Source organism: Cyrtonyx montezumae, unplaced genomic scaffold (assembly GCF_038088225.1).
Source record: "Cyrtonyx montezumae isolate F1298 unplaced genomic scaffold, pur_monq_1.0 scaffold_12, whole genome shotgun sequence".
In the NCBI taxonomy this organism is placed as follows: domain Eukaryota; kingdom Metazoa; phylum Chordata; class Aves; order Galliformes; family Odontophoridae; genus Cyrtonyx; species Cyrtonyx montezumae.
The window spans coordinates 13,272,063-13,284,681 of record NW_027071848.1 but is presented as its reverse complement, the minus strand read 5'-3'; the positions used below and the strand labels follow the sequence as shown (position 1 = coordinate 13,284,681).

General features: G+C 33.9%; 1 protein-coding gene across 1 annotated transcript in view; it reads right to left on the bottom strand.

Moving 5' to 3' along the window:
• Positions 1-12,619, bottom strand: part of ATM (ATM serine/threonine kinase) — a 60,426-nt gene that overhangs the window by 22,091 nt on the left and 25,716 nt on the right. Inside the window, exons 29-42 of the mRNA XM_065730059.1 lie at positions 11,891-12,090; positions 10,732-10,906; positions 9,603-9,767; positions 9,194-9,326; positions 8,224-8,319; positions 6,672-6,843; positions 6,148-6,289; positions 5,339-5,515; positions 4,700-4,874; positions 3,385-3,472; positions 2,889-3,044; positions 1,826-1,931; positions 1,073-1,161; positions 875-977 (exon numbers count right to left, since the gene is read on the bottom strand). Of these exons, the coding sequence (XP_065586131.1) occupies positions 875-977; positions 1,073-1,161; positions 1,826-1,931; positions 2,889-3,044; positions 3,385-3,472; positions 4,700-4,874; positions 5,339-5,515; positions 6,148-6,289; positions 6,672-6,843; positions 8,224-8,319; positions 9,194-9,326; positions 9,603-9,767; positions 10,732-10,906; positions 11,891-12,090 (1,977 nt within the window). The remainder of the gene's footprint in view (positions 1-874; positions 978-1,072; positions 1,162-1,825; positions 1,932-2,888; positions 3,045-3,384; positions 3,473-4,699; positions 4,875-5,338; positions 5,516-6,147; positions 6,290-6,671; positions 6,844-8,223; positions 8,320-9,193; positions 9,327-9,602; positions 9,768-10,731; positions 10,907-11,890; positions 12,091-12,619) is intronic.

Below are 12,619 nucleotides of genomic sequence, written 5' to 3'. Positions count from 1 at the left end.
TTAATCACATTATTAACACCCACAAACTCAGAAAATGGTTTATTACTACTGCCACTGGCACTCTCTGAAATAAAATTTCCATTATGTGTTTGAAATGAACTATCTGCTCACATTTCTCCATTCCATTATTCCTACATAGCATGCCTGGGTTTACTGCTCTTTCCTCGTGGGGATTTGAAGAAGTTTCCTACAACTGTTTAATTCCTATCCACTTGAAAGTCATCATGATTTTATAATTGTGATCGCTTATCCACATTATATGTCAAGACAATATGAACTGGCAAATGTTGTGGAAGTTTAGCAGTGACACTAAATAGTTAGAAAAGTAACACAGGAAAATCAAATGAAGCGTAATGCAGATGTGCCTGTGTTATTACAGAAGTGGTGCAAACAATTTTTAGGACAAAAAAGCAACACTGTTTAAGTCATCAAAACAAGACAACATCAACTCCATTTATTGATGTCATATGAGATACAAGTTTCAGTAAGATGGCCATAATGTGGATGTTAAAAGAATCAGAAGGAAAAAAATAACCAATTACTTTTTATATACCATCATTTCAGGAGCTGCCCAAACTGTGTGTAAAATTAAATATATTTTGAATTTTTTAACATTAATATTTAACACACAACAGTTCATGAGCCAAGATAGAGATTACAGGTGAGTGACAAAAGGACAATAAGCCTTGGTGTTTTCAGGACAAATATTTTTTTGTCTTATGTCATATAGCTTGGCTACCTATAATGACAGAAGACTGGATCTGATCACCAAAGAGATCTCTGAGTCCTGAGCAATCTTGCTTTTAGTGAATAAATGACTGAATTCAGCAGATATCAATTCCTACGTTCATTTCCTATTAAAAAATAAAATTACCTCTATTATCCCTGCCTGGCGAGTAGATGGAGGGAGGGTTGCCTCAAGGTCGTATGTTAGAAGAGCTTTATCCCATACTGCTTCATGCTCATATGTTCTTATCCTATCATAAGTTAAAAAGAACTTTTAAATTTAAGTTCTTTAGTAAGGAATGAAACCAATGACTTTAAAGAATACAAGATCGTTAACAAATTATACCGTGCTAATGGCTGTAACATTCTTCCTCCACCACAGCCATAGAGACTGTCAGGTTCTCCAATACTTTTATAGATGTCCATGAGAAGGTCCTAAAACATACACCATAAAATAAGGAGTCCTTTCTTGGAACTAGTTCAAGTGAATTTTATACATACCATATATATATTTATAAACAGAGGTCCCTTCCATTAATTTGTTGTTACCACTGATTGATTTTCTTTTACACAATATCTCAGTAATATCATCAATGAAAGAAAAGTTTGTACCATAGCAAAACTTGGAACTATGTAATTTCTCTAGAATATCTCTAGAATAATGAACTAAGGAAAGGAGTATCTTCAAAAGGGCTACTGAATCAGAATTTATGGCTACTGAGTCAGACTTTATTCAGTAAGACTTATATGAAATTATATTTCTGAAGTTACCACAACTTGCTACAATAGGTCACTGTTTTTAATTAGCATTTCTCTATGACAAAACGGAAGTACTCTATTTGGCTGGTTACCACCATAAGGTCAGCTCTTTGGGGGAACAAAGTCCACTTTGCTGTCATTGAAAATCTGCCACCAATGAGAGTTGTACATGAACAAACACTGCATTTAACATGTCTGTCAAGGCCATTGAGTTCACTCTGAGCAAAGGTAGAACTTGAAAAACTATATTTGAAAGTTCAACTAGACTAATCTTTAGCTCAGGTGAGACTTACTGTATTTATACAAATAAGCTCAAAGATTATTAAGCACACACATATACCTGTAAACTTATGCCAGTTTCTTTACTCTTTTCATTCAAAATGGCAATAGTTGATTTTTCACTTTCTTCTTCAAATGTCAAACTTTTAGCTGCCTTAAAGGAAGACCTACAAGAAATGTTTGAACTGGTAAAGATAAATGTATTTTCATACAAAAAACTAAAGAAATGAAAAAAGAACACCTGAGAATTAAGGCACATACACCAAATGCCAATTCACTACTGTTATGTTTCCTGGTTATTCAAAATGGTTCTTACCAGAATGGCAAAATACATGAATTGAATTGAGAATATTAACATCAAAGAATTTCAACATTTTTTTTCGGCATGGTTGTTATTTTTTGGCTTCCCCCCTGGGAAGTACATAATGTCTAATTTTTATTAAATCAAATTGTTAATTTGCTTTTGTGAGTGCCTGAAGCAAAAATGCTCTCTTCTCTGAAAGACTGAAAACAACCATAGGACATCTTAAAACCATATTCTCATTATATGTTCTCTGATTTAGGGTTATTTGCAGGCAGAAATGAAGCCAGTAAATTAGTTCCATATTGGATCTTGCTAAAGCAGAAGTCAAAGATAATTGTGCATTATATTTTAAAGCTCCTTCCACATGGACCAGTAGAAGATCAGCTCTACACTAGAAATTATGAATGAAGTTAAAACTGCACAATTCTGGCCATAATTCTGTGGTTACCTTCTCCCCTTACTTCACTTTTGGACATAATTTAACCACTGGTACACTATTAACTACTAGAAAAAGAACCTGAAAAGTGCTTCATTTAAAAAGCAAGATTAAATAAAGTATTAGTTTTAGCCATCTTCCTCCAGAACACACAAATTCTTTCTGCTTAGTAATTAAAATTACAATCATTTTGAGAGTGCTACATCTGGCAAACTTGGAAGGTAGGGATCATTTTGAAGGACTGTTAGAGACGTTTTAAATGTCAGTACAAAAGCCTGATTTTAAAGCTTCAGTGACTTTTCACATAATAAAACAATACTGGGATATGTGAAACATGATCAATTTTACAAGACATTTCAAGAAGCTGCAATTCTCAAGGCTTACCTTTCTTGCTGTTTGTCTATATTTATCTTGTCTGCATAGATTTCTGCGTAGAGGAGGGCTGTGAAGTGAGCAGCACAAGACTGTGCTGCTACAGCAACCTCAAGATAATTCAGATCTAGCCAGAAGCTGTCATCAAAAACTGTACCTGAAGGAGATCTGATAAAAAAAGACTTTAATACTGTTTCAAGAGGCCTTCTCTCTAACATTAAAGAAAATAAATCCAGCTCAACTATAAAATCCTCCAAAGGCTAACATCACCCTAGTCCCCAAATCCTAACCTTGTACGACAAAAAGTTTATTACATCAAAAGTTTTCAGAAAACTCTGTCAGCATAGTTAATGCAGTTTAAGGCTAGCTAGTTTTTTCCATAACAAATACAAGGTCGTTACTAAATCTGTATTCTTTTAAGAAACATGTTATTTTCCTTAATCTAGACCACCAACAGATTTTAAGACATAACTAAAGCCAAACAACATTTTGAAAAGCCATAAGTCACCTCTTCTGCCTCCTTAAGTAATCAACAACAGCAAGCATGGTTCGTCGAGATACTTTATCCAAACTTCTAAGAACATGGGCTTCTTGCTCTAGGACATATACAAAAAGAGAAAATAATGAGCATATTTTGTAAGTGTCCTTTATGTTGCATTTACTGTCTCAGGAAGATGATGTGCACAGAATCACGTCTGAAGATACCCCTATCATTTTTTCACTCCTGATTCTGAACTAACTGGAAGTTTATAAAAACTTGCCTGTCTTCAAAAATGTGCAAGGATACTGATCTAGTCCTTATGGCTATGCTAGACAGAATCTTTAAAAAGAGCCTTAAAGATATATCCTATCATTAGGCTCATTTACAGCAACCTTAGTGTAAACTGAAGCCTTCCCTTCAACTCTACAGCAACCTGAAGCTTGTATGACTTGCCTGTAAAGACATTGTACAGACTCATTCCTTTAGCGAAGAATGGAGTTGAAAGATATGGTAGAGTAGCTACTGAACAAAAAAAAGAATATTATCATGAAATTGCTGTGTTTGTGTCAAGTAAGGGCCAGGCACAGCTAAGAGTAACACATGACTTCAGATCCTGAAAATCAGTTCAGTCATATTATATCATTCCCACAGTCTAATAATGGTGATCTTTTTAGACAGATTTCTGCTCACTGCAACCACAATCTAATTTGAAAGGACAGTTGTCAGCTTGATTAGAAGGTACATTACAGTGAGACAAAGCAATTCAAAGTTACATCCCCAGGCTAAAAGGAAGACCAATAAATCTCAGTCTATTTCAATATACCAAAGCAGTACTTTCTTTCAAGTGTAACTTAGTGCTTTATTCAAACTCAGCTACAGTTCTTTTGGATTACAGCTCTTTCTGCTGGAATGGAAAAGGCCTCTTTAATGACCAACACCAACATCAAGTAGATGTTCAAGCAAGAGTTAACCCTTATCCAAGGGGAAAATCTAAGTGAAAATTGCCTTTATTCACGCTTTTTTTTTAGTAAGACAGAAAATTAACTGCCCCTTAGTGATTTTAAGACACAGTCCAAGTTTTAGTCTTGCATCTGAATTCAGCAAGTAATAAACATTACTCATTGGTGAATAAGGAAAGTGGCTATAGAGAATAAACAACTTGTGTCCTGTCAAAGAAAGAGCTTCAAAAGCACAGATACTTCTACTTATCAAATAATTGGACAAAAGTATTTAGAATTCTGTCTGCCTACAAGTGTGCACCACATATTCAAAGTCAGAAGACAATAACATTTTTAAGAGTAGAATCCCTATTTCAGCTGAAAGAAAAATATTGCAACATTACCTGAGTCAGAATTTGGTGGCGTAGCAGATCTACTAGATGAGGCAAATCTGCAACAGGCAGTAAAAAACTTCCGTACATGAACTGACAAACTATTTCGCCAAGATTCATCTGAATCATGAAGAAGGATGTCATGAATCAGATACGGAAGCAAAGTTTGACTCAAGTCCGTTTTCACCTAGAATATAATTATGCACAGTAGTTACTAAGTAAAGGAATCATAAGTCCTTTTTACTCAGGTTATAACCAAACTCAAGAGCCTCATGGCCACTCTACTCTCTTACTGAAAACTGAAATGTACCAGTTCAGACACAAGACTGTAAACTATTCAAAACAAACACAAAATACTTAAGAAAGAGAATTAAGTATACAAAAACATGCAACCATCAATAGAACTATACTAGCCTTCGGTTAATATAATCATGTAGAGGTGATGTGATTACAATTCTCACCCAAACCTTGTATTTCAAGAATGTATTTAATGAGCATCCGAAGTATCTGACAGTAAAATACCCAATTTACTACTGAGAAAATTGTATACAATTCAACTTAATAGTAGAAATTACTATTTGATATCTAGTTAAGTAATCTCATAATTTCGTACATCACCGTCCACAGAGGTCTGTGTATCATTCAGCTCACCTCACACAGTGGCTTCATTAACTGAAGAACTTCATTTTGTACGCCTCCACTGTCCAATATTGAACGGGTTAGGTTCTTGATCCAGGTCTCATGACTTTCTCCCAGGGGAATCCACAAGTTTGTGTCATCCAAAGTTTCTGAAGAAGCCTCTGAATCATTAGCTGGCATTGCCAAAATCTAGAAGAAAAAAAGTATATACTACAAATATAAATAAATGCATCATTTAAAAAAAAACCTCTGCAGAGTGCAGAAATCAGTACAATTAAACACGGACTGTACATTAATTTACTGATCAACTTTGCTCATTAAATGTAACATTTCACAAAGAAATCTGAAAATATTAAAAATAAAACTTTAACGGTAACACCAACAAGACCATATTAGATGCTACATGTAAATTGAAAATCAAAAGTTAGAAAATTAGGAAATGTCTGATAACACGGTTAATTACATAACACTTTTTCTGACCTATTTTCCACCAAGTTTTTGTATCAAATAATGGAATCCGGAGAAAGAATGTATTATGAAGTAAGTAATCAGAAAGAAAATGTCTGTCTAGTAATGAAAGCATGCACTTTTCCGAAATCAAACTGGTCATTTCCTACATAAAGAAACCCCAAATGTTAAAATAGGAATAAAAAATAGGAAATGTACAAAAACATCAGCACTTGCAGACAGAAGAAAAGACCAAGCCTTGGATTCAATAATGCCCATTTCAATAAACATTTTCAGATTTGCTTTTTTTTATACTTATTTCTATGCTTTCTCTACCCTTATATCACATAAATAAGGTGTATCAAAAGAAGTACCTTCTTCTTAGACACTCTGAAGGGCTGTAGATAGATTAACATGGAATCACCTTTATTCTTATAAATTTCCCAGAATTCACTGCCAGAATTGGTGGCTAATATGTTTTTCAAGCAGGAAACAGCAGCAGCTCTAACATCAATACTGAAATAATAGCATAGAGAATATTATGATTAATAATTGTTTAACTGTTTCACTTTCAAAGTCACCTTTGTAAGTATGCAAGTCAAAGAATTCCATAATCTAACAACATGCATGTCTAACGAGAAAATGTTTGTGAATAGGATATGTCATCCCATATTTTGCTTTAAAGAAAAGCCTCAGGATTTACACTACAACATTACTAACCTCTTCTAAGAAGCAGACAGTTTCTAGCTTGACTGAGTAAGTAAACTGAGCCTTGAAGAAGCACACATCTTTCAGTACTAACAGGCACAATCTAAATGCATTTGCAGATGTGAACAATATATAGTTTAACGGCCTCTAATAAGCTTTGAACAAAAATGAACTAAATAAATACACTCACCAATTATCTGTTAAAGCAGCATTTATATGAGTTAACATTATGAAAACCCACTGAAGTTTCTTATCTTCAAGCAAGTCCACTGCTTTTGAATCCAGTGCATTCTCAGCATGCTGAAGAGCAATAGTGGAGAAATCCATGGGACCTATTTCTCCTAAGCAACTTCCAACAGCTTCTGCAATGAAGGTAATTTTGAATTCTTACACACACTAGAACAAAGAATTGCCCTTAAAAGTTGTTCTAACAACTTGATTAGCGTAAAGCATTAGCAAAACTGAGATTATGATGGGATAAAAGCTACAAACATTAACAATCATTTGAGAAGCTGTATGATTAAAGTCAAGTGTATAAACAATTTTCACAGCTTAAGACGACTCATCAATAACACAGTTATGCTTCCTAACTCAATTTTCTGATAGTATGTAAGGCTCTGAATTTTGTTCAAATTCTGGATTTAGTTTTAATCAGACACAGATTTTATTTTTGCTTGTGTCCAAGTTACTGAGGGCAAATGGTCAGAATCACAGCCACTAGGAAAAACCAATTTTCATTCCCTAAGGGTATGATAAACACACAACAGAAGCCTGTAACCACAGTAAGAATTACTACCTGTATTTTACTTAAAAATGATTCAATGTGTTCATAATTTATCTTCCAAGTAAATTATTACAAAAACACAAGACTACACACAAGGAAAAAATGACCCCAAAATCACTGATATATATATATATATATAAATTTCTATTAGAAAGGAACAAAAATGTATTTATTGCTCTTTCCTTTATACTCATCGTGCTTCTTGAAAACACTCCACCTTCTACAACATTGCTTTTAACACCCAGAGCAAATAAAATAAACTGAAGGCAAATAGGTTGCATTTAACAAATCATCTAAGGAAAGATGGCACAGAAAAGGCTGAAACATACAGCTAGCAGAGGTGCTGAAGAATGCTGTATGATACTGAAATAAACATGAGTTGCAATTACTCAGCATTCACCACTTGTTAATCTTATATACTAAAGCATACATGAAGACAAAAGTTCTCATTGCATGTATACAGCTGTTTTAGACATCAAAACTCAGAAAAAAAACTTTCATGGAGGTACATCCCACTCGAAGAAGAGGGGATTTGGATTTTAGTTTCAGTCAAAACACACTTGGCGCTCAACTTAAATGGTGAGGATCATTTTAGTGACGCACAACAGTCTTTAAGATGGACAGCAACTATTTTAATTTCCACTAAAAAAGCTTTCCACATTTTCAGTTAAATTCTCTTCCATTCTTCCTGCTGTTTTTCAGTCTACTAATGAACCCACATAAAGGCAGATGTCTCTATTGAGTATAGAAGAGATTAAGATCTAAACTGATGAGAATTTACACTATTGGTCAAAGCTGTTACATACAGTGACTGAAAATAAGATACACCATTCTAACGATGGGGACTTCCAACAGCTTATGCAAAACAGCAGTGGGAAGTAATGCTGAGAACTGCTACAGTTTCAAATTTTGGCTTGCAATGACAGCCTTATGAGATCTGTGGGACTAATGAGCTTACCCAGCACTGCTTTTTCACCTGCATGATTAACTGCCATCTTGGACAGCTGCAGTAAGCTCACCACAAGCTTCACTATTACAGAATCTTCTGGTTTTTCTATCAAACAAAAACAAAATAAAACAACAACAAAAACATTAAAATGTAATCTTTTTTTTTTTTTTTTTATAACTGCTATCAGATAATTTAAACTGTTTACAAAGCATAAATTATTCAGGCTTTGCTCTGATGCATGTTTTCCATGAAAGCTTGTTGGCATTTCAAGCAGAATTTTGAGACTGAAATAGTAGACAATATTCAAGATGTGGGGACATAACAACCTTAGGACAGACTAGTGTTCTTCCTCAAATTTTATTAACAGTGAATTACATCAGCTCTTTTTATTTTCCAGTTAAATCAGTAACACAAACATATGAAGACTTGATGTAGAAAATGACCTTGCTACAAACATCTGAAATCCAAAAAAGAAAAGAACTGGGACTGGGCTGAGAGCTGAAATGGAACACTCGGATATGGCAAGGTTCAACTGAACTAAATCTATCATTTTCAAACTTCTGTGAGATTTACTTTCTAACATACTACGCCTTTCCACAAATTTAGCTTCATTACATTTAAAGGAGCAGGGAGATTTGTATACAACAAAACTCATTAAGCAGCCAATATATCTATACTGTACACTATCCTGGTCATTCACAATCATATGTGACCCCACTCCAAGAGCTGGATGGGCATTTTACCCTGTTTATCATATAACACTTCATTTAATATTTATAACACACTCTGCAAGAGGTGTTTCAGATTCTGCATCAATTATCTATGCAACTCTATTTCACACGTGAAACCATATTAAAGTTACATTGTTAAACATAGAAAAACTAAAACAAATAATTCACTTTCAAATTACAATACTTATATTGCTACACGTCTAAAACCACACACAAAAGAAATAAAACACATTATCAGATATTTGTACCCTGAAAGATTTTCAGGAGGTCCTTCATCTGATCCTTATACTGTTCCAATTGTTTGCGTAAATCATACAGTCCTTCAAGACGTGTTAAGGGCAGTGAACCACAGACACTCACTGAGAGGAAGCGATTAATTTCCTGAAAAACCACATTTTGTTCTAAGTACATGTAACACAGAAATAAAAGGTTTAAGCGAAGAATGCTTTCAGCAGTCCACAATATGAAAAATAATACATGCAAGATAAGAATGAAGACCTACAGTCTCCATCCATTTCTGAAACAGGCAATAAAAATAAAACAATCACATCTAATTCACATCTCTCAACTATACATATAACTCGAAAACTATTTTTCTTTTGAAAATTTGTACTGAAAAACCACTGTGTCATGAGATACAATTTAAAATGTAATTACCTCTAAAAGAGAATATGGTCCCTTACTGTATTTTATCTTCAGTTGAGCTGTTCGTAGCTCTTTAAAAGCAGGATATTCAGGAAAAGGATCTAAGCGTTGGATCGCTTGGTAGAGATATTCATTATCCCTATTGTCTATCACCAGATACTTCAACAGGCCTAAAACCTGAACATAGAAAGTAAATGGAAATCAAAAAGGCAAAAACAATTTTGAGCTGTATTTCTTATTTAGGATATAAAGTCTGCTTTTCTGAAGTTATATATATACATGCTTATATAAGTTATGTAAGTATTATATATAAGCTGCCCCTGCATCTGTACATGTAAAACTCTTTGGAAAAGAGATATTATAAATCTGGTGGTGATAGGTAGGTGGGGAAATAGATGGCAAGGTTATTTTCAGATGGATTAGCATAGACCTGCAGTTGAACTAGAAATACTAAGGGGTCAGCATAGGGCCATCAAGAAGGTGCACAGGGTACAATGTGACCAGATTAAGCCAGAAGGCAAGTGTGAGGACTAAAGTGAGAGAAGCATATTCTCTTCTTACTGTCAGCTACAGATTAGAAGTCTCTGAATCTAACTGAATCCATCCCCAGCAGGTCACATATACAAATTATCACCAGAAGGAAAGCAAAGCTTGTAGTGATTAACCAACTTGCCATCAGCTTACAACTGCTTTTTCTCTCTCTTTTCTTTAGTGGTGCCACTGATTTGTTGTCCCCTACAAAGGTAACACATTTTCTGAAATTTATCCTGAAGGTTTTAAACCTCTTTCATATTTGTCTGAAACTGACCCAGAAATTCAGAGCACACATTAGAGCTTTAGAACTCTAAAAAAAAAAAGAACTTTACAATGCTGAACAAACTAGTGAAAAAATAACTTCAGCAACTATGATGCAAATATATCTCAATCCCTGCTTTAAGCCATAGAAAATACAAATACAGAACATGGCATTTGCCATCACAGACATACTAGATGTACTTGTTTAAAAAATTAGAAGCAGTGTTCATACCAAATAACATGATGTTATTGCTTTATATACTCAAAAATCATAGAGAAAAACTGAACTAGAACTTACATGATAATGGAAAAGGGATAAATACAAACAACTGCAACTCAAATGTACCTGTGGCTGAATCATAGGCTGGTCCACAGCAAGAGGTATCAGTGTTCCTACAATAACATGAAGGTGGCTCTCTAGAGCATCATTGCAACATGTAACTGCTGTGTGGCAAACCCGCTGAAGAAGATCACAACAGAGCGAAAAGCTGCGCATGGATACATCTCTAAAGACAACAGGTCTGCCACAGGAAACAAAAAGTGAATTTAAAGAAACACAGACTGTCAGTGTCACAAGTATTAACGTATTATGCAATAGGGAAGAAGAAGAAAGGAAAAGGAATGATACAAATAATCTTTGTAGGATCAACTGATTCTAAACTTAAACTGTTTCAATTCAACCAACTCTTAATGATTTAGCTCAGCAGACATGTGGGAACTGAAACTATCCAGAAACTGACTGACTCGCTTCCATAAATGGAGTAAAATGCACACAGAAAATATATAATCAAAAGAAAAAAAACCAAAATAATCAAAAAGGCTTTCAATTATTTGCCAGAATCATTTTGACAGAAACAGAACATTGTGGAAAACATACCCTCTGTATCCTCCTCCCTTTCACATAACCATTAGTTTAAAAAAAATAAAGAATTACAAGAATGACTTCAGTTTCAAAGGGTAGCTTGATATTATCTAGAAAATATCTCATGAAAAATAAGCATCTTAATTTAAATCTTAAGGCTGATGAAAAACAGATTTTCTTTGAAGACAAGCTAAAATAACACATGCTGACATTCACTCATCTTGCCACTTACTACCAAGAATATAAATGTCAATATCCTTTACAAATTCAGAAAAAAACACATTAAATGTGCTTACTTTGCACTTAACTCCAGAATTTTAATTTTTTTTATTATGTCCTTTAAATTCCCAAACACTCCTCTCCTCATCTCCAGAATCTCCTAACAGCTTTGATTTCTACAGAATGATAGCCTATTATAGTTTGGGAATTCTGCAGTACAATGAACATTAAATACAAGTATAACAAAAAGCACTCCCCATTTTAGTAAGAGTTTTAATCTTAAATTCTAAAATTGTCAAAGAAAAGCAGTATGTGATCAGGAAATTTAAATTATTTCTATAAATCAACAAACATTAAGAGCAATATGGATATGAAAGGTTGCAAGAACAAGAGAGTATAGATACAACAAACATAGCATGATTACCTGGTGCTGATGTGGTGAATCAGGGTATAAATCACATCTCGGAGGACAAAAGCCCATGCTCCTCCTAAACCATCTTTTATTTCTTTAAGTAACAGACTAACAAAGAAATGATAAATCATAAGAGCTCTGTGCTTCTTGTATATATTGTTTGTATCTGATGCATGCTTACAGAGAGCAAGCAGAATTTTCTGGAACGAATCCTAGAAACAAATAGAACAATGAGTAAAAGGATAATTTATAACGCCAATAGTTTTTTCTTGCTATAAAATTTTAAGTGATAGGGATATATATACACACACACACACAAAGCTAATTCCACTGGCCAGCAGTACTAAGTTCTATGCTCATAAGTTTTAGACAAACACACTCCAGAAAGTTGGTTTCCTTTCTCTTATTTTCTTTTCTCTTTTTCTTTTATCTCTAATTTCTCTTATTGTTTATGGATTGGCAAAGTAAGTTGAGCTCTTTACAACATATGCAGTAAAACAGTATAATCTTTGAAAAGATACATTTCTGAGGAATTATGCTAGAAGACAGGAAGATTTATTGCAAAGGATGTGTAATTTTTATATACCTTCCTATGTACTATTAACAATAAACAATCATTGAAATGTCTAAAAATTTGACTAAAATACGTTATGCTATCATTAAGGGAAGCTAATTAAAATATTTAATTGTAGATAATAATTAGATACAACTGTCCAAAAATAATACTTTAGAATGTTCTTC